This window comes from Gouania willdenowi, chromosome 22 (assembly GCF_900634775.1).
Source record: "Gouania willdenowi chromosome 22, fGouWil2.1, whole genome shotgun sequence".
In the NCBI taxonomy this organism is placed as follows: domain Eukaryota; kingdom Metazoa; phylum Chordata; class Actinopteri; order Blenniiformes; family Gobiesocidae; genus Gouania; species Gouania willdenowi.
The window spans coordinates 25,073,967-25,097,211 of NC_041065.1; the positions used below are offsets into that span (position 1 = coordinate 25,073,967).

Sequence of the window (23,245 nt, forward strand, 5' to 3'; positions counted from 1 at the left end):
GCTTTCTGTCTCAGAGCGTTTCAAAATCCGAGCATATGCAAAAACGTAAGAGAGACCTCCACTTCTAGTGTCCTACATTGGTCGGCCAAACTGCTTCATGCTCTCACAGGCAGATGTAATTGTGAGGATGGGTGACAGAGGGGTTCAGGCCCAGGGGTCAGTGGGTCAAACTTATTTTCTCACCCTGGCTTCCTTGGCCTGTGGAGATGGGGGTCAACATGTCAAATTAAATCTCATTCCTGGGTTTTCTTCCCTGCTGTCATGTATATTCATCAGTGCTGTAGGTGCCTACCACTTCTAGAAATTCGCAAAAAGGTTAACTGCTAAAATAAATAATAAAAAAAATCCAGCCCCGTTAAAGCCCTTGACCTTGTGGAATAAGCCCTTAGCCTGAGCCCATCCCAGAATTCTCCTGGTGATATCATACCCCCCACTTCATAAAAAAAAATAGGCACTAATCTGCTTAAAAATGTCTGCCTGCCTTTTTTAGTTCCAGACACTCTCCATTCCAACAATGCATACAAACCTTTAAATATCGACTACTTTGTGAATGAACCCTATTGAAAACACCCTCTACCAAATGTCTTTGCAAAAAGACTGGACTATTATTCATTGCTTTTTGAAATAGAAATTTGACGCTCTTGGTAATGAATGCGGATTGTGTGTGCTGTAAATTAATGCATGGCTTCTGTGTTCATCTGCTTTATGTTCTCTGGTTTAGATGGATATGTGCACCTGTGCAATAGGGCACCTGCACTTGGCTTATTAAAGACTATATATTAAAACGAAGTCACACAAGATGGCTCCATTTAGCTTTTATTTCACAAATTCAGAGTAAGTTTAACCCTGGTTCAAAGGCCGTCCTCAGGGTGACACTTAGCATAATTGCATAAGTGTCTTAACTGTTTCCCCTCTAGCTCAATGTGGTCATTTATAATAAATGTGCTGGCTAGAATCCCCTTAACTCATTCTGCTATGACACATTATACCACTGCTGTGCTTATGTTTTTAACAAGCCTGAATATATAGATTAATGATACTGAGGGAATACCAACCACTTGAACCTGGTGTATTAATCAAGCAGTCAAAAATATTTCTAAATATATATTTGTAAACTCTGGTGGGAATTAAATGCAAAGGTCCAATTTATATACATATATATATGAGAATGAATAATGAGCCTCAAATAGTTGACAGTCAAAATACTCCTGATAAATATTTTAATATGTAGGGCATGTGCAAATTACCTTGTGTGCTACATAGACAGAAAATGTTGATCTTGATACTATTAAATTTAAATTAATAAATATTCATTACTTTATTCCTTCCTTAGGGTAAGAGCTTTAAAAAAAAATAAATCTGCTCCCTGACTGCCCAAAGGAGCAGTGCTCATCTAAGACACAGTATACCCCCCTCTCTTTTTTCCTGTGTTCCTCCTCCTTTTGTTCCCTTTGTACCGATCAAAATTCATGCTGAGTAGTAGGTTATGGGCCCGCAAAAGCACACTGCGCAGTTTGGTTTTAATCTGATTCCACCTGGCTCTCCTAACAGCATTTCAGATCTCTAATATCATTCTAGCGGTACTGCTGTGACCAGGATTAGCTGGCCTAATGATCTGGGAGCTCGTCTCACACTCGCCATTCATCCACTTCCGAGAGAAGAACCGCAGAGCTCATTCCTTATGTATCAACACTTCCTCTCCCTGCAAGCAAAATTATGAACATCAGATAACACTGTAACAAGAAGACTGAACATTCAAGGTCTAATTGAACCAATTTGTAAGCATTCCTGCTGAAAGCTACCTGGTTGCTTCTGAGAGATATTGACTCATGCTGTCTGGGCTCAAAACCATTGAAGATGAGCACCTTTTTTAACATTTTTTTTTTTAACTCACAAAGCCACCTGATGCAAAAAAATACCTGATCAGACTCATTAAGAGAAGGGACAGGGTCCAATGATGGGGGTTTACATCTCAAGTCAAAGTGATGCTGATATCAGCAGTGGCCTGATAAGCCACTGGCTCCAGAGTCAGAACTGGTAGAATGAACTCAATTAAACGGACCAGCCCCTCTGCTGGTCAGAGCCTTTCCACCAAAGTCTACACCACCATGTTGACCCCTTATTAACAGAGAATCTTAACAGGCCATACAGAAGTTACTGAAATACATTTGCTTACATCCAGGTGGTGAGTATATTCTCACAGAGGACAGAAATGGTGAAATGCAGAAGAAAAGAAATGGTGAATTGTTGAGCTCAGTGGGGTCCTTTTGTGGCCCAGAGAGAAAAAAAAATAAAACAAGATTCCTAAACACGTGCAGGTAAAATACAGAGCATGCCCTACTGTCTAAGTGGCTCCAGGTTAATGACCTTTAGGTCAATAGAAGGCAAAAGACTCCTGGTGAGGTATGTGCATTAATTTGTTGTGTGTTTGTCCTACAGACAACAGACAGATTATGAAAGATGGAGACGCTGAGGGGGACAAGGGGCGAAGGAGGGGTGGGTGGGTGTTCTGGCAAGGCCTCCATGGGGACCCATTCCAATCTATGTGGAAGGCCCCTGATTTTGCAGTCCCTCATTCATCTGTCCTGCTTTGACTGAAGGAAGCGGGTGGACCAGAGGAGAGGGCAGGTGTCTTTATTAACACAAGTGCCAGACACCCAGAAGAAACTGACAGAGATTAATGATGAGCAGATCAACAAAGGGAAACAAAAACCAAAATAGAAATAACCAAAACTGAAAGGAATGCAAGGGAAAAGGAGCACGTATACCTTAAGTAGAGTAATACATGAGAGAGAGATGTGACAGAGTGTTTTTTATATCAATAGGGAAGCAAAGGCCCTGAATCAATAGTCAAGAGGCTAGGGGCCAGCACATAGTTTCTACATGGTGGGGACTATGGACAGCTCTGTGGCCTGGTCAATTAGGTTCTTTTCCTGTTTCCAACAGGGGGATTATATTTAGCTGCTTCTTAGCGATGTTACAGTAGTCTTTATAAAGCCATGAGCTCACTCCACAATGACAACATGAGCCCCACACTCCAGCGGTACCACATGATAGAGCCATCCAAGAGGCAAGATCACATCTATTGATCTGACCCTCCTGCTCCTTCCTGTTGCAGAGATGCTGCTGGCAGGAAAGGGGGGGGGGGGGGGGGGGGGGAATCTTCTGATACAGGCGCTGCTTTTGTCTGACGTAAACTGTCTGGGTCGCACTGGGCAGATCCAGTTCTTATAGGCGGCCGATGTTGAAGGAAGCAGCTTACTAGTGATTGAGCTTGTGTCAGTGGGGGATGTGGGAGCGCTCGTCTGCTGCCTAAACTTCCTGCTGTGGAGAGCAAAGCACTTAACTATCTTCCGTGAAGACCCAGTGGACGAACTCTCAGCAGAGTTGGACAGCTCATCATACCACGTGTAGAAAAGTAGTTCAGGGATCATCTCAGCCGAGCCGGGATGTTCATTTGGGATCAAATTTTTAATTCCGTCTTTTCATTAGAAAAAGATTAGTTTTTATTACATTCATTATGTGTCCCAGTCATGGTATAATTTAACAACATACGTTTACAAAGACTCTTGATAACTTCAAAAGTAATTATAATCAACTGGCAAAAACTAGTGGTAATAGTCTGTTCAGTAAAGTTTGTAACAACAAGACTGGGATGATGACGTATCAATCTCGAAGTGTATCTAAATATATAGTCCAAGCTTTGTCAACTCTAAAAAAAACATAAGCACATGAACTCTATTGTACCCAATAAAACCCAGTTTCTTCTTCCAATAGACCCATTTCGTGTGACGTACGCATACTAAATTTGGTGCATGTGCGTGCAGGCTCGGTGCAACACAACCAGAGAACTGCATTCCACCAAAAACAACACAATGCAGTTGTGATGTTGATTGCACAAATAAGCGTACAAACAATCCAGGACACACACACACACAAAGAGAGAGCGAGAGCGCTGAAACGTTCCGGAGAAAGTAAAAATCAGCCGATCTTATGATAAAAATAAACAGCATAAAGTTTCCAAATAACCACGTTACGTTTATACAGAACGTGGTGCATGGGAGCGGACGGAGAGCTATCTCAGTCTGGATTCAGTGAAAAGTAACCATAAAAAGCTGTAAATGGACTGACATGCAGACGCGGGACAGTGAGGAGGAAACTTAATGTAGAGATGGAAACTCATCCGCTGAAACTGATCAGAATACGTGGAAATACACGGAAACCTTCTTTAACAGGAGTACAGCAGCCCGCCTACCTGCCCGTTTATAACAAGTAGTTATAAGCATCTAGAGACTAAATGTTTTTAGGTTTTTATTTGTATATACACTGAGTTTCAGATATGTATAAATGTCTGGCCATTAAACAGGAGCACACATCGGATGACCACTCGTTTTCAGGAATGCTGCATGGGTCCCGCAATCGTTCACCTGTATTCAAAGTGAGTTTCCTTAAATAAGCGACCGCGTCCTCAGGTGACAAGCTTTCTACATACAGTACTACCAACTATTTTAGAGTCTTAACAGCGATTCATTCATTTCCATTTTTCAATTTTTCAAGCGTCACATATGTGAATAACATGGTTTCTGCACAGAGTATGCGCACACGTCAGTCACGTGTCTCATGTTTGTCCACATTGAAATGAGTCTATTAGGCCAAATTACCAAACACTTAACCCCATACAGCACCTAAACCTTTGAGTTCAACTTTAGTGGGTTCGATCCCTGTCTTTACCTGCCTATGTGTCGAAGTGTCCTTGGGCAATATACTGAACCCTAAGTTTCTCCCAGTGGTCGACAAGCGCCTTGTATGGCAGCCCTGTCCTATTGGTGTGAATGTGAGTGTGAATGGGGGAATGAGCTGATATATAAAGTGCCTTGGGACTACTTCAGTGTAGGGATAAAGCTCTATATAAAGTCCAACTACCATTTAAAATTTACCATCAATGTTAAAAGTTTTAAATGGATTTAAAAACATTGGTTTAATATTTGTCAACATATCTCACTTTACATTTTTAATTTTAAAATGTATCATGAGACAGATTATGCCAAATTTATAACAATATACCGATGACAACTGTATGTAATTTTAGAAATATAGACAATAAATGTATTACCACTTTGTTAGATAACTTTTCAGTTCAACTTTAGTTATCAATGTTGTTTTTTAATGGATTTAAAAACATTGATTTAATATTTATCAACATATCTAGCTTTATATTTCTAATTATGAAATGAATCATTAAGCAGATTGTGTCAAATTTAAAACAATATGCCGATGACAACTGTATGTAATTAAAAAAAATTAATGTATAGTATTACGACTTTTTAGATAACTTTTCAGGTGCTTAACTTTTGAGTTCAACTTTAGTTATTAATGTTAAAAAAGTTTAAATGGATTTAAAAACATTGGTTTAGTATTTGTCAACATATCTCACTTCATATTCTTAATTTTAAAATGTATCATGAGGCAGATTATGCCAAATCTATAACAATATACCGATGACAACTGTGTGTAATTGTCGAAATATAGACATTAAATGCATTGCGGAGGATTTAGAAAACTTTTCAGGTGCTTTTTGGCTTTTCGCCAACACTTCAAGGCAACAAAACAACATTATCCAAACTTTCAATAACTCTTTCACTATAAAGTGACCCAATCAAAAATGAACATCAGAAATTAAAAGTTAACATGTAACAGGTTAAAAAGGACAATCCCATTATCAATGGGGTATTTGAAAAAGGAATAATCACGTAAAAGTAAGCAGAAAACAGAAAAATAAAACAGCGTGTCAGATGAGCTAACAACAAGCTTGCTTCAAAATATGAAAAGGTGAAGGATGCTTCGGGTTGTATTGGAGTGTTTTGCTGTTTGTGTGTGTGTGTGTGTATGTGTGTGTTTGTGTCACAAGCAGATAAAAATATTATTGTAAAAGGGGTCAAAGCAATTTAACACAGTCTAATGTAAATCATTGGAAGAAGGCAAAGAGCCATGCATGAAATTACTTCATTAATCTTTCTCTGATAGGCTGCCCTTGTTTGGAAGGAAAACTCCACCTGTCTAAAACACAACGCAAATCCTGCCTCCAACATAAATGATCCTCTTCATCATAAGCGGAGCCAAACACACGCAGATAAACACACACGTGCGACGGCATAGGCGTGCGCATTCACACCGTAGAATTACTGGGCACAATCAGATGTGTAAATGTTTACACAGCCTCCGTCTTTGTGTAATCCTGAAACACAGGTACAAATAAAACCCTGAGCCGTGGTACAACACGTTGTGTCATCAGGGGGAGAGTCAGACTTGATTTACCAGAATTAAAATGTTGTTTAAAGCTCGGAGTTCAAACAAATCCAAAATTAAGTGATGCTACGCAAAAAAAAAAAAAAAAAGACCAATTATTATGACTGTCAAACGCCACAGCAGTCAAAAGAGTCGGTGCAGGAGCTTTTTACATGCTCATCTCCACCAGCTGCCACACATTCTCCATAAACAGTGCCTGGTAATAAAAAGGCGGGTGGGCCTAACTGATTTATATGCTACTGTCCACCACCACACCATTCAGGAATAATTAAAGTTTGGGGACATTTCCCGGATTATTGCCTGTCCCTTAAAGGGGCAGAGTCCACCACATCCCGTGTCTCAGGACAAAGTGCGAGGTTGGATTGAAACAAACAAACAAACAAACAAACAAACGAAACACTCAGGGGACTTCTCAAATGGGACATTTAGCTGTTTGCCACACAAAAGCATGCACGCATATAAGTTCAAGGCTGAAGTGGCAACACAATGAGACACAAAACACACACATGTAAACAGATATTTCATTTATATATTTAAAAAAAAGAAATGTAAATGTATGTACAAAGTCTCGTTCATGAGGGATTACAATCATGTCATTCTGTAATCATCAACTATCGTATATAATCAATCAAAATTTAGCAATCTTATTATCATAAAACTTTTAGTGGGGGAGCAATTTGCAAATGTATAAAGTGTAATTCTTCTCCTAAAAGAATTAAAAGTATTAAATGAAAATTCATCTTGCAAGCAACGATATAAATATACGTAATTGTGTCAAACAGTCCTAAGGAACAGTTTAAAATATCATAGAACAGACAGAATAGAACATTATTAAGTCTTAATGAATGCATTTCCAATTAGAACAATTTATTTGGGTCACATCTCTAGTTAAAGTGTTTTTCACTGTATCCTAACAGTGGGCAACAGACGCGCAGTGTTTGGCCTGTTGGGACGGGTTCAGCACACACGGCCGAGCCAAATCGACACCCCTAAGGCTAATTTGTTTTAAGTGACACAAACCTTTCTATCCGTCTGTACCCATTCCCCTCTAATCACTGCTTGTTTTAACATTCGAGTGCGAGATATTCCGTACAGCTTTTTCAGAGCGTGATGCCTTTATAAAGGGTCTCGCTCTAATGACCTTAATAGATGCGAGGCTCACTGAGGCCATGCATAGAGGGGGCTCGGTGAGGCTGTCAGTGGGAATGAGAGCAGCAACTGTGACGGACGGTTTCAGTATTGATTTCATAAATAAACAAAGCTAACCATCGATCCTAATGTTATTTTGCATTTCAATTACTGCTTCGTAACATAACCTTCAAACAACGGACCGCTCAATACCAATACTCACTCACTGATAAACACCCATATAGTTATGCATCTTGCATCACATTTCTAAATTACGTGCAAATTATACAAAAAAATACCGAAAAACAAAAGGGTGAAATTTAGGACTCGGTTCGCAATGCATGTTGAATTTCCCTCTAGGTTCCACATAACAAATAAAAAAAACTTTCCTCGCCACTGTCAGTTTTCCTTAAACTTTGCATTGGAGTGTATGGATGTGTGTGTGTGTGTGCGCGTGTGTGTGTGTGTGTGTGTGTGTGTGTGTGTGTGTGTGTAAATGAAGAGGAGCCCTTCAGCAACAGGAAGAAGTGCTGACGCACCGTGTCTGTGATAGCACTCTGCTACCACAAGGGCATGAGAGCCCACATAGACATAGCATTTATCCTTCGTGACTAATGGACTTATTTTAAAACATATTCTCACACTATGGCGAAGGTGGTCAAGGTTACAGTAAGAAATGTATAGAAAAAGCATGCAGAGTTCACTGAAGAAATCACATGATACTTCAAACTTTCAGTATTTTCACATTCAAATCCCACTAAACTGTTCTAAATCACAATATGAGGGAGAACTAAGCATTATTTAAAACATTACTTAAGATAAAATCAGAGGTGAAAGTAATGGATAACAAGTGCTCACATGACTGCAATTGAGTAACTTTATTTGGGTACTTGTACTTTTTTGAGTATATTTCTAAATCAGTAACTTGTACTTAAGTATGTTTTAAAAGAGTTAAAGTAATTAATTACATTCCAACACTCAACCATTACTGAGTAGATTATTATTATTTGGCATGGCACTGTTTTAGAGTTCATAAATGTAGCTATACTTAGAGCCTGAGAATTTTTTTTTAATTTTAAATTGGATTCGTTGATGTTGTTTTATTTAAAAAAATAATTGTACATTTTGACAAACCTTTTATTTTATACAGATGCCTTTGTGGAAAATAAACGCAGTTCCAATTGTGCAAGATTTGGTCTCTTCCTTTTTATCTTTATACATGAGATGTTTACTGTGTACAAGGGAACCGTGGAAAGATTTATCATTAAAAATAAACATGGGGGGGGCAGTAGTAACTAGTAACTTTTACTTTGAGTTCTATTTAATTCTGCTACTTTTTACTTGTACTTGAGTATTTTATGTTAGACTTACTTTCAATTAAGTAACAGTACTTCTACTTGAGTAGGATATATCAGTACTCTTTACACCTCTGGATCAAATGGCCAGCATCACAAGATTATTTCCAAATATCGTCAAATAAATTAGAGTTTTAATCAAATAAGAATTCTGTATTCTGACTCTCGTATAAGATTTAACAAGAATCTGCGTAATTTATCGCAGCCAAAATGGCATCCAGGGTAATATCATCTATAAACCCAACCCTAAACATCTGCAGACTGCCAATACATCCACATTTGGCCTGAAGAGGGACAACATGCTGCACTCCACTCAGGCTGAGCTGAGTGACATTATTACAGTGAGAGTAATAATACTAGATACCAGAAATGAGAGGGATCCCGCGTGGCCAGTGGACTCAGGAACCTCTCTAATGAATTGGACAACAAAGCCCTGTTGGTACAAGGAAGAAGGATTTAGAATCGGGTAGAAAAAAGCAGGACTGAAGTACATTAGGTTTTTATTCATTTTTTTTTACAACATCCCGACACCTATACGAGCTGCGGGATGTAAGAGCGGTGGGAGTGGGAGTGGGACAGGGACAGGTGGGTCGGCTGGGGCTACACGCTGCAGCTTTCGGAGGCCATCGGCTCATGGTGGGATAGCCATCCTCGGCCAGGAGCCTTTTTCTGGTAATGTATTCTGAAACCAAATTACCGTAAGCTGATCCCATCTGGATAGTGTCTGTGCACGGCTGCTTTGGTTACCCACCACTGCCTCTAGCCTGCGATAGCATCTCCATGAAGACAGCAAAAATCTGATTAACCCAATAACAATGAAACACTTGGTCAAAGAGCAAAGAGCTTTTAACTTAAGATACACTAATGCAATTCCCTCGCCTGTTTTCTGAAACCTAATAAGAATCAAGTGCACTGACTGCCAGGGATGGCTGTTTGCAGCCACTAATGCAGCAAGCTGAGAATGAAGTCAAATAAATTGAAATCTAATTCATCACTGTGCGATAACTTCTCTAAAAATACATTAAAAAGCTCCTATTTCAGGAAGGGGAAATTGGATAGCGTAGTTTATTCCAGCAGCTCTGGCGGGGCTTAGGAAAAGCATTGGGTGTTGATGGAACATTTACAAGCAAGGAGAAGTTGCGTCTCAATTCACAGTCACTCAAGTCCTGTGTGTTTTCTTGCAGAATAGAGGAAGTGGCTCTGCATTTAGTTGGCTTTTAGAAATATTACGTTACAAGAAGGATTTACTTTCACGAGAAGTCCTGCACGAATTTGGATTAAAAAAAAAAAAAGGAGTTTCATTGGTATAAAGTTGAAATAAATCATAACTTCAATGTTATTAATAAGCCTTACAATAACAAATATTTAATTCATAATGCTTTTGGTGGATATCCTGGTGCTGGAGATTCCCTCTGCAACAACGTCGCTCACTTTACAAGCAGCACACAGGTCACACTAATGCTTTTACTCAAGCATCACAGCCTCGTCCAGCCCTCAGTGGGAGCTGCAAATACCACAGCATTGTTATCAGAGGGAACCAAAATAAAACTGGGCTACACAAGTACTGTAGCCAAACACCAAAGGTTGTTCTATGTTTGTATTTAATAGGTGGTAAAACGTTAAAATTACTCGTTTGATAAGGCTTTTGAAAAATAAAATTACACTTCACACACTTAATCAAAATGTATTTCTGTCAACCGATTATTGTTATCACAATACTAGCTTTTGTGTAAAAAGAGCAGACGTTTTTAAACTAATTTTATAATTAGCTTTTTTTTAATTCCTCCATAAAATAAAAGTTAAAATCTCCAATATTTATGGTGTGAAACCTGTTAAAACGTTTCCTTAATTTAGAATTTTACAAAGATGCCAGGCAAAATATAAAACTAAAAAAATGTGATCAATTAGATAACGTATTTAGGGAGAAATTGTTCTTTAAAATCAGATAACAGGCTATATTTAGATTTATCAGAAACATTTTTAAATTAACTTTAAATTATCAAATTACAACATATAACCCTATCCAAATTTAAAAAAAACTTGATTTAGTTTGTGAAACCTGATGCGACGCAGACACATTAAGTTCTGAATAACTTGTATTATTTTACAGTGAGTTTGTATTAAAAAAATAGTGCAGAAATGATGAGGTTAAAGAAACATTTCAAAAGAATATTGAGATTTCTGGAATTACAAATATTTAAACTAAAACAAATCAACTCACAGAGGAGTAAAGAGAGAAAACTGTAAAAAGGTTTGTTTGTAGTTCATTTTAGCTTTTCTTTTTTTTTTTTTAAATGAACAAAACAAAAAACAACAACAGACGAAAGCAGAAATGGTAAAACTGAAAATTACACAAATACGTTTTAAAAACCTAATGAGAACCTAACTTGTAATGCTATTTAACAGTATACGTAGTGGTTGTGATTTTACACTTTGAACATCCAAGTAGATGAGGTACTTTTGAAAATCTCCTCGGCTTTAAAATTAACTGGAAAAAAAAATAAAAAATCCCTTATAATCCCTCATCTGTGTTTATAAAATTTCAACAAAATCCTGACTGTAATTTGTCAATAATTAAAATAAAGGTTTGCATTAAAAACACTGAAAATTGTTACATTATTTCAATATTTTTTGTCTTTTTTGTGTGTGAAATATGGACAGAGAAGGAAATTTAACCACTGAGCTAATTTTTTTTCATATCAGCTGAGAACATTGTGCTTCTATCACTCGTTTAATGTGGATTTACAAAGTTTTTACTATAAGCTTTGACTGTAGACAGAAGCTGTGCATGGCTGCTGACAGAGACAGAGCAGGTTCCTGAGGTTACACCGAATCCTTTCATTTATCTTTCTTTGTCAACAAATATATTAAAGCATGTCTTTTATCCTCCCTATTTCCAGAGACTCGTACTAATCTCATCTCCCTAAAAAAAAAATGGCATTTTCATTGTCCCTGAGCTGCCGGCTCCACGAACAAAGATCCCCTAATACATTTGATTAAACTTGCTCCTCCACAAAGTATGTCTTTAGTCCCAATCAGTCATGATGAATATACATTAACATATATGAAGTGATAACAATCAGGCTTCACCTGTGCTGTTTATTTAAAATAAAAAATCCCTCCAAACGGTGAAGAAAAGATGAAAATCAAGAGTTAGTGTTTTAGTATTGAGAAGAGAGAAACCAGCGAGAAAGAAAGTTCTGAAGTGAGCAAAACAATAACTTGGCAGGAGATGAGCTAAAATAACACAACAACAAACAAAAAAAGTGTTTAAAGGAAGGAAAAAGAAGAAGAACAAGGTGCACCTACTGGTTATGATAGCTGAGAGGGTCTGGAAGACAAAGTTCTGAAATGTCCATCAGTCCAGTTTTAGCATTCCAGGAATGAGAGGAAGAAGAAAGAGAAAACAACTGAGACCCGCTTCTTCCCCCAAATGACAGCACAGCACATGCACAGCCCCCTCAGAGAGAACGCTGGTAGGTAGGAAGCCCCTCCAGCACCGCTACCCCCAGCCTGCACAGGTATGTTGGGACTCTGATGGATTGGAGTGGGCGCGCGCGTGTGTGTGTGTGTATGTGTGTACTGTATGTGTGTGTGTGTGTGTGTGTGTGTGTTTATGAATATATGAGTGGATGAGAGAAGGAGAGGAAGAGAGAGAGTGAAGGGGGAAGGACAGATAGATGGAGAGGGTAAAGGAAAGGGGGTGTGAGTGACTGAGAGAAGCACAGGCAGTAGCAGCAGTGGTGGTGGTGGTGGTGGTAGGATGAGCGCTGAGCATGAGAGTGAGCGCGAGTGAGAGGAATGACTCTTTCCCTGGTCCAGATAGGGCTCTTTAAGACTCAAGGGCTTGATGAATATGGAACAGCTGCTGTTGGCTGGCTCTGAGGGGCTGGACTTAAAGCGACAGAGGGGCCGGAGGAACACCGGGGAGGAGGGTCCCGAATGCGCGCACACACACACACACACACACACATACACACTAAACAGCCCAGGAACAACAGGCAGGAAAGGAAGACAGGGAAAGTTTTCGTTTCAAAATAATAAACAAGTGTACAGGTAGAGTGTGATAGAAACCAAATAAAAACAAAAGGTCCTACGTGTGTCCACGCTAGGCCTGGGAAATATGGCCGGATTTAAGATATATCAAGTTTTCTATTTTGGCGATATGGAAAATTACAATATCTTCTTTTTTTTTATTTTTTTATTTTAAAGCGTATTTTGTATTAAAATACTCGTTTCATAAGTTGCTGCTTTCACTACTTCATAGAAAAACACGAAATGCACACTTAGAAGGATTTCTAAGTGCGTCCTAACCCAGACCTTAATCCAAACAAAGCCACAACATAGAACTCACTCACACGTGCTGTCCCTTACAGGAGAAAAAACTGAAGTGGCACATATTGTGCCATTGTTTGTACCAGCAAATTTAACCCAGAGTTGTGTTGCTGGTCAGACTTTATTGAGTTAAAAATATCAAGATTTATATCGTATATATATCGCCATTTTGAGAAAAAATATTGAAATATGAGTTTTGGTCCATATTGCTCAGCCCTAGTCCACGTAGTAAATCAGTGCACTTTGTGAACTTCTGTGTCCTGTATACTAGTGGTTCTCAAACTTTTTTCGACACCCTTTCTCTTGTTTCTGAATCCAAATACACCTTTTTGTCCATCTACTACATTTTTGCTTATCAATTTGATGAAAAAACAACTATAGAGCAGAACGATGGAATAAAAGAATGATAACACACATTTTAAAGAATCTCATTTTCTCAATAAGTGGAAAGAAACTGTATTGCGTGCCTCCCGAATGAATTTATTTCAATAGTTTTTAGCATGTCTGGTCATCTCCTGCCTGGGGTTGGATTAACACTGACCAATTGCATTAGTATTATGATTTTAACTAAAAAGTAAACATTATAAAACCCATATATTTAATGTTTTCATTAGTAAATTGTACACTTTCTCTCTCTCTCTCTTTCTCTCGCTCAAGTACACCCTGTAGTGCCCTTGCGTACTCCTAGGAGTACACGTACCCCCATTTGAGAAACTCTGCTGTATACAAAGCAAAACTTTGGTGTGGCCAGTAATATGAAGACGGGTGCCATCCATGTGTGTTCAGCTAATTTCTCACACATTAAAAACCACATCTCCACTTTCATATCCAAAAAACTTCCCCTGACGTCTCCAAAACGCCTTTATCGAACAGTGTACGTATAGCTCCATTCTGAGGGACCTGCACTGTGATCCTTTCGCCACCTGTGAGAGATGATCTGGAGCCATAACTCATGTCCACAAAGCCCATTAGCTTCTAAAGCAGCGGAAAATCCAACTGTGTCTTCCTGAAACCCCGGAGCTTTAGAGCCGCCTGTGTTCCCCTGTTGATGGAGCTGAGTGTGAAATGCTATCTGCATTCTCTGCATTACGAGTCAGTAAGGGCCCTCCGTGTCACTGTATCCACACAATATAAGAACAGAGCTTACCATGGCATCTTGACACTTGGCTGAGTTGCAAGAAAAAAATAAATAAATAAAAGGACAGCAGCTTGCCCCACGTCTCCAGAAATCACACAAGGTGCCTGACAGCAGGTCCTCTGCAGTAGGAAACTGCACTAGAGCTTGTGAGGAGGAGTCTTCATCTACCAACAGATTCTTGCTTAAAAAGAATAAAAGTTGTGCTACTGCTATGTGCTGTGTGTTGCTCGAGCTTGTGCTTTTTATTTTTCTCTGGCTAAACAGGAACAGTGAAAAAAAACAAAAAAAAAAAAAAAAACCCTAGAGAGGAATCCAGTTCCATTCATCGACTCACGTTTCTGTAATCAATGCAAAAACATCACGCAATCCCTATTGATCATCACAGGCCTATTGATGTGCAGCAGAGGTGCCTGCACAATGCCACAGATCACACAGCATCTGCTGCTCCTCCCTTTTTTTTTTTTTGTTTTGTTGATAAATGGTTAAATAAACTGAAAATCCAATTGAGATTGATGCAAAATCAAACACCTGTCAGTTAAATCCATTAAAGAGACACAACATCACAATCAAAAGCAGGCCTCTGACTCCACTACTGTGTGCACAACTATATCACACGACGCTTACTGGGCTGTTGTTTCAGGTTCAACATGTATAAACAAAAATATTAACAAGCATTTTAGACTTGATTTTAAGCTGGACACAATGACAGACCAACATGTCAAGTCGCGTCAGTGACAAATTACATTCTTTACATATTGTTCTATATCTTGTCATGCAATGTGAGTTACAAAAACCCTGCTACTGGTATCATGGCTTCTTATCAGCTGTGGAATGGAAAAATCACTGTGTGACAGTTGAGTTGACAGGAAAGGATCTGATACAAATAAATAATAGGCCTGTAGTAGGAAAACACTCCATCACTGAAGACATGACAGAGTTGAGGCAGTGTATAACAACTGCATGAGAGTAGGGCAGTGCTGAATATGATGACAAGTCTTTGCTTTAACATTTTAGGTTGTAAAGCATCAAAATGAGTCTGCACAGATTACAGGATAAGTGTGTTACGATCTGTGTTAATAGCTATACATTACATGCATCACATCAGCTGCAAACGTATTTTCTAATTGCATTGTCCCTGTAAAATAAATAAATAAATAGAAAAGATTTGCATTTTTCTGGAGTTAAACAACAATGTATCTGCTATTATAATTGATATAGATATTTTAAAAATATGTATCACAAATGTGAAAAGTAAGTTGTAAGTGGGATACACCACAATAACTGAAACAATGCATGTGTTTTAAACCCACAAGCTAGAAAAACATAGTTAAAAATAAATAAATAAATAAATAAAACACCAAAGATAGAAATTGTTTTTGGTGTGAGGCATGAAATAAACTTAATTTTAATAACTCTGCTTGTTTTTATGGAAATGAACAAAATTAATTGAACTGCTTTTGAAAAATCCCAACCAGGCCTTGTGTGTGCAGCTGTGCTCAATATTGCAATTATCAATAATCTAAATCTACAGTTAAAGCTCCGTCATGTCGTCACGCGGACAAACCTTAATTCGCCAAGGATGGAGCGCGTGCGCGCTAGTGTAATTTACACCGGTGTGTAAAAAAAAAAAAAAAAAAAAAAAACACCTCAAAACTCACAAAAAATAAGCACACTAACACACACACACACACACACGTGCAGTTTAAGTCGAAAAACCAACACGATTAAAAATAAATAAATAAAAAATATTTGGAGTGTGAAGGTTTACATGTGTGTTGTTGTACCTGACTCGGACTGGACATGTCACATCCTCGGCTGAGCAGCACTTCTGTGTGAGTGTTGGCGTGCGCGCTTGTGTGTGTGTGTGCGCGCGCGGGTGTGTGTGTGTTTGTATGTGTGTGCGAAGTGTCCTTGTCCCCAGGTGATGCCGGTGTGTGTCTGCGCGTCCCGAGCGCACCGTTTAAACTGGCACACGCCGCAGCCGCACTCTCAACCCCTCCTCCGGTGTGCGCCCTGTCACTAAAACAAACGCCTCCACCGGCGGGGCTGCAGGGGATCCGCACGAGGAAAGCACGAGACCCAAAGCTCTATTGTAGTGAGTGTGTGTGTGTGTGTGTTTTTTTTAAAAAAAATATTCCATCATATTTATCGTGTGTGCTTTGTTATTTTTTTGATTTTATTTTTTTGAATCTTTAAAAAAAATAATGTTTTGCTAGTTTGAGTTAGAGTTAAACATGTCGAGGCCCAGATTTGTGTTATTTTTGGCCTTTGTGGGAGCAGACAGCGTTGGTTTCCACTGCTGATGAATAAATAACAGGACTACAGCAGTGTTGCTTCTGTGGCACAGATCACAGTGGCTGGATCACATAACCCACACATTAAAAAACAAAACAAAAAAAAAAAAAAAACACAGATCTGTTGAAATTGTCACAACACTGTTATCAAGAATTACAAGTAAAAAACTAAATAAAAATCAAATCAAATCAAGCCTTATTGTCATTTTGCCAAACATACATAGTATAGTGCAGACAAGATGAAATGACGTTTCTCCAGGATCCAGTTAACATACATCACAGACACACACACACGTACACACACACACACACACTTAAAAAGTTAAATAGTCATAGTCTATAGCAGCCAGAATACATGTATAAAACAGCAGTCTTGTGAATAAGAATTTAAAATGCTGAGACTAAAGCCAAATTATAAATGCTGAAACTAAAAACTATGTGCTAAAATGACATTAAGGTGCATATTTTGATCAGCTGTTCACCATTCTTACAGTTTGATTCTACCATTCGTAGTTTGATATGTCAGTTTAGGCCATTTCATTCTTATTTTACTTCTCATAATAACATATATAGTGTACTATCTATTTGGATATTGGAGCTTGTTGCATTGGTTTTCTGCTTTCCTCCACATCGTCAATCCCTCACTGACTGCCTCAGCGTGGAGCAGAGAACACAGCCAGCTTTACAGCACCCAGCCACTGTCATCTCCACTAGAGGGAGAGCTATCTCACATCAAGACCACCAAAGAACTGCATCAGAGGTACCCCTTGTTTATTTTATTATGCATCCCCCCCCCCCCCCCACAGAGTAATTGCCTTATTCATAAACTGAATGACTGACTGGTCAGGACAGTGCCAAAAAAAAAAAAAAAAAAAGCGGAAGCACAATGAGGACTTGACTGCATTTTCTTTTAACCACAAAAAACCTATCCGTTACAAAGGTGTAATTATTGTCCCTAATAGATTAATTCATGCTGAAAGATAGAAATGAGTTCCAGCGGCTATTGATGTAATCATTTCAGTGAGGAAATTAAGTGACATTAAAAGAATGATATTGTCACCGTGAAAGTATCATTGATTCTTTTCGAATGCAATTAACTGTATGTGAAAATGGGGACCTGCACATCGAGCTGTGCAAGGAGCACCAAGGATCACTTCATTTGTGAGAGATATAAAGACCAAATTATCCCATTAAAGGGAAAATCTATAAATGTAATGGCATGGTGCTTCAGCGCTACGGTATGACAACATACTGTGTTCAGTTCCCTGTGTGTTAAGTGGAAGAGCGCGACCCTCGGCAACTGACAAAAACATCATTCAAGCAATATTTGAATGAAAAACACCAAAATGACAGACTTTGAGTGAAGCTTTAGTGTATAAGAGTTATGTCACAGGGACAATACCAGGTTTTGCATTTGCTGATGAAAAACATTTTCATGGAGGCGCTACTGTATTGGATTATAGACACAACTTCCTGTTTCACAAATGATGCAGAAAGTCACAAATCCATAACAGCAAGTTTTTCTATGTGGTAAAATATGCATTTCTTCTTTTTAACAATGGCAACAAATCACAATTTTACACCGGTAAAAATGAGTTGTCGTAATATGGTGATTGGAAGTGTATGGTCTACGAAAACAAAGGCTTTTATTGTGAAATGCTGGAAATGGAAGTTGGTGTTAAATGTGTGCTGCACTGCCATGTACTATAGTGTAACACCAGATTACCACCGGATGCGTAACTGTGGCGGAACAGCAATAGAGCTGATAGGGTTGCCTTGCTGAATCTATGCTGCATAGATTCAGCTCGCGCAGGACAGGAAGTAGTGCACAAACACAAAATAAAATACTCTGTGTTCAAAGCAGATCGCATTTCCATCCTTTTTCTGACCTGATTGCTCCTTTTCCGGGTGGCAGGGGTCTGCTGGTGCCTATCTCCAGCTTTCTTCAGGCGCTAGGTGGGGCTACTCCCTGGACAGGGTGACAGTGGATCATATTTCACATAAATATTGTACTTATCCATGGTTGAACCACAAAAGTGGAAGATCTACAGGGCATGGCTGAGTTGTTTTCCTTCTGCTCTTCTCGAAGGACACAATGAACTGTTTGTATTGCTTTGTGGTTCTCTTTATATTGACTACTACTTGTTGTATTACGTGATATGCATACGTTGGCGGGATCTCCTGAGCCCTTGCTGTAACAGATACGCATCATACACAGAGGCAGTGGGGATTGCCGGACTGCAGATTATGCAGCAGAGGTGTTACGGAGTAGTTACACATGTGTTTTCCAACCCTTCCACTAGGCGCAGTATAGAGTAGTGGAACAAAAAGTTTGCTGTGTACCTAAAACCCAAGGCTGCTGTGTCCTGTTGACAGAAATCTTTGCCATCAACGTACACAGTTCCCTGTACGATCTATCATATTGATTAAGTAGGTAAGGATTGAAGAATTGACTATAAAACTTGCACATAGGAGGGAATAGTTGACACCACGACTTGAACCCTGATCAAGTCCAGAATATACATATTTTCTCGTCACATACCAACCTCAAGTACAATCTATTAAATGAAAAGCGAACTTTATTCGTTTTCTCCATTACCGATTTGCCAAAGTACGTGACCCGGAAGTGAAGCGTTACACATTCCGAGATATCTTTAGCTCTGCAACACTTGGGAGTCTCTAAATCCTCCAAAATGTCCGTGAGTAGGTTCTGTGCCCAACACCAGCTAAAGCGGAAAGGACACGTTTCGGATGCACAGTTGGAAGCAGCGACCTTGCCGAACTGCTGTTAGCGTCGGATGAGCGTACACTTCTGGGTCACGTACTTTGTCAAATCGGTAATGGAGAAAACGAATAAAGATGTTCGTTTTCCGTTTTTCGTTTTCTGTACCGAAGCAAAAGAGCTTGAATTTGAAAAACAAGGCGTTTTCCGTTTTTTCATTTTGGTTTTGGAAACAAATATCAAATAATTAGTGTTTTTTTTTTTGTTTTCATGTTTTTGTTACATAATGAAGAACGAATGATACACGGATTGTGTCAGCTTCCTACCCAATGCCACTGTTTAGGCCTATAAGAATACATAGCACATGTTTTCAGAACACTAGCTTTTCCTTGTGTTGTTGACTTATGGATAGAGCAGTTGTGCTAGGAGTTTTGATGGATTCCAACAAAAGCATGTTTGTACAGCAGTTGCTGTTCCGCGCAGCGCCGTAATTCGATTACACTGTTGGTAATCCAGTGAAAAGACATTCAGTGAAGAGGCAGCGAGGCAGGCAGAGAGAGAGAGAAAAGACATGAAAACGTATCAGATGCAACTCAACTGATATGATGTCCCAGCATCTCAAGAACCCTGGCATCAATCTTCAGACGTGGTCAAAAAAATGCTGCATAATTCAGAGCCAAACATTTTTCTTTGCGCAATTCAAACTAAATCAGAGGGTCCAGGGCCTCTTTTCCTCCCCGGGCTGTCATGCACCCTCCATCCCACCCTCACCTAAATTTCATTTCGGAGACATCTTTCTCCCTGTCCCAATGCTCTCATGGTCTGCCGTCCCTCCGCTCCCTTTGAATTCAGTGCACTGTAGTGCTTACATTTACTCGCTAACAAATATGGACAGGAGACTTAGTGGTTTTTGAATTCGTCGAATGGACTTTGCAGTCCCTGTGCTGTGCCGGGTGACAACAGTCTCTCTCACTGTGCAACCTATACGTATGTGTGCACGTGAGTGAGTGTGTACTGTGCATGCATTGATGGACTCTCCCAGGCCGAGAGATGCTCGTGCTGGGTGGAGCGGCAGTCTGGAAATGAGATAAGGACGTCTGATTCATAGGATCTGACAGGAAATCTATACTCTGCAATGTTTATAATCCAGCCATTACTACACAGCCGAATGAAAGAACAATAATCCAATAATTTCTCTATATTTACCTGAGGCAGATTCTCGGCTTTAGAGGCAAAGTGCCGGGCGCGGTGCAGGCGGAGGCTGTAAAACGGCTGATATGAGGAGAGAGAAGCAAACGTTGAAGTAAGTAAAGACAGGCTGTTTTCCAAATGGCACACTCCATACTATGCACTACGAACTCAATGAGTATATACTGTCTACTATATACAATAAGAATGGTTAGGATGATGACCGTTCCCACAGAATTACACTTGATTCTGCACCTTTGAAAGTTCTGAAAACATATTAAGTGAAAAAGTGGCCAAGTAGAATATCAACTTGTCGTTTGATCCATAAAACTAGCAGAAACACATTTCATGCCAACATTTCGGATATTTTCAGAGACCCTTCACTGTGCTACTGACCAAACTTCTGCTTAACTTCAAAACAAGAGCTCTATCGACAAAAGCTTTAAAAAACGAATGGAAGACAAGACGAGATGCTTTTGTTCTGAAAAGGCTCCGGGAATGATTTAACATTCCGCTCACAATGCATCATGGGGCGGTTGAGTATGAAAATGTCCCAATGCAGTATACATCCGGTATTTCTCACATACTCAATCTTTTCATACTCTCTAATGTGAACGCACTACATACTCATATGTGTCGTACGTTAGTATGCGAGTTCGAACATAGCCATGGACTTTTCTACGGGGAGATGAATGTCTTTTAGAGACAGGAAAGACTCACCTATGTGCACTCTGTGGGGTTAAAGGTCATAATCAGTCATAATTAGGACACTGTTGATTTATGAGCATATAAAAGTGAGAGGTTTAGGGTAACAAGACTAAACTTTGCCTGAATAAGACTGAAGGAAGCAGCTCCTTATAGAATGAACACTGTTTAAAGAAACGTCTCTAATTTCAAAGGTTTTAGAGGAGGAGGAGGTATAATCTGGGCCTCTCCCAATGAGACAGAGAAGTCCAAACAGGCATAGAGGAATTTGTCGGTTGGGGGTTTACTTATCATAGAGTCTTTCATGGACAGTACGAGCGCTTCTTCATTGTGTACGAAGGGGAGGTTTATCTTATTTGGAAAAGTGAAGGGGGCCTGCCCTTATCTGTCAATAAACAGTAATTAGATTTCATGGCCGATAGCGTCGATTGGTTTCTAATCTAGCTGTCGCCCTAGACGTGTGTAATTAAAATCCTGATTGATAAAGGGGCAGAAGACCGCTCACGCCACCACTTTACCAGAGCCTGCCCCCGACCCCTTCAAAAACACAAACGAGAGAGATATGAAAGAAGGGCCTGCAGAGACAACTGCACTTCATATTGATCAGCTCTATCTGCCTTCCTATCACTGCCCTTTTCCCCACAATAGGCGGGCTAGTACAAAGGTTTGGCACGCAAAACTTCCGAGCTGGTCATCATCCAGCATATATTACCTTTCCTTTGAAATTTGGACCATATGTAAACAGACAATCCTTTGCACACGCAGGCAGAAAAGTACTAAACCTAAATTAGGTATGCTTTAGACCACACGTGTCAAACTCGAGGCCCGGGGGCCAAATCCAGGCCTTTACAGCTACCCAATTCGACCCGCAGAAGAAAGTGAAAATGACTGTGAAAGCATGACTCATTGTGAAATTCACTAACTAATTCAGTTGTAGATATCTCAGTAAATCCAAATGCAATGAAAACTGCACATTTTTCCCAGGGTTCACAGTTTTTTCATGCCTATATCACATGATGGCAGTCAATTTTAACCTCAAAGTACTCTAGGGAAGTGCATTGTGTGTATGTCCCGCCCGGTACTCGTGCTGTACTTGGCGGAGGTCTGAGTGCTAATCCGGATTCAGATTTGCTGTGTGATTAACAAGCAGGAGTTTGTCTCCGCACTGGATAGCGGACAGCGACACGCCAAGATCAGTATCAATATTTCGCAGTGGATTGTAGTACAGATTACAGGTACTTGGATCTTTTCCCTTCTTCTGCCAGGTTATCAATTTTTGTTGGAATTATTTTGGATTTGTGGTGGACGGACGAAGATTTAGCCGTTGTGTGCTGCGCAATTTCAAAGCAGATTAGATTTAGGTGAATTTGTCATTTTAATGGTCCTTTAGTGTTTTAGTGTTTTTTCTCAGATTATGATGATTATGATAACACTTGTTATTAATTAAAATCACACTATGTGGGAAATGAGCTGCTTGGCGGAGGTCTGCGCTCTCCGAGTGCTTTTCTAGTTCCTGAAGTTTTTGCTCATTTTAGAATTTGAACTTCTCCTTTTGGTGTGTTTTAAAAGAGTTGTGCCACAAATTACTATTGGTGCATGAGAATAAAGGTCTGTGTGCATGTAAAAGAAAATCTATGTTAAAAAATAAACTGACAAATGTTTCTGTGTACATCCTGAGAAGTGGTCAAGTACCCCAGTTTGGGAACAACTGGTCTGTAACATAACAGGGGTCACCAAAACGGTGCCCTCAGGCACCAGGTTGCCCGCATGGACCATGTGAGGGGCCCTCAGGAGCTCTAGTCACTAGTTAGCACTTGGTAGAAATAAATACTGCAACACGTAATAAAGTTTTAGTATTAAATGATAATTTTCTTTAATTAAATGAAAATTGGTTACAAAATCAAGGAAATTAATAATCTGTCACTAATTGCTTGGATATTGTCGATGCCTTACATTCTTTAAATACTATTATACAAAGTGAAAACTAGATCAAAAGAATTATAAAATTGATGGTTTTACTGCCTATGATCTGCGGCCCATTTGAGATTAAACTGGTCCGTATTTGGCCCCTGAA

General features: G+C 39.4%; 1 protein-coding gene across 4 annotated transcripts in view; it reads right to left on the minus strand.

Moving 5' to 3' along the window:
* Window positions 1–12,564, minus strand: part of esrrb (estrogen-related receptor beta) — a 52,544-nt gene extending 39,980 nt beyond the window's left edge. For 3 of the 4 annotated variants that reach the window (XM_028438059.1, XM_028438057.1, XM_028438058.1), the window contains exons 1-2: window positions 12,099–12,564; window positions 9,154–9,222 (exon numbers count right to left, since the gene is read on the minus strand). In XM_028438059.1, coding sequence (XP_028293860.1) covers window positions 9,154–9,222; window positions 12,099–12,148 — 119 coding nt within the window. In that variant the 5' untranslated portion in view covers window positions 12,149–12,564. The remainder of the gene's footprint in view (window positions 1–9,153; window positions 9,223–12,098) is intronic. The other variant, XM_028438060.1, reaches the window with a different exon arrangement.
* Window positions 12,565–23,245: the final 10,681 nt, after the last annotated feature.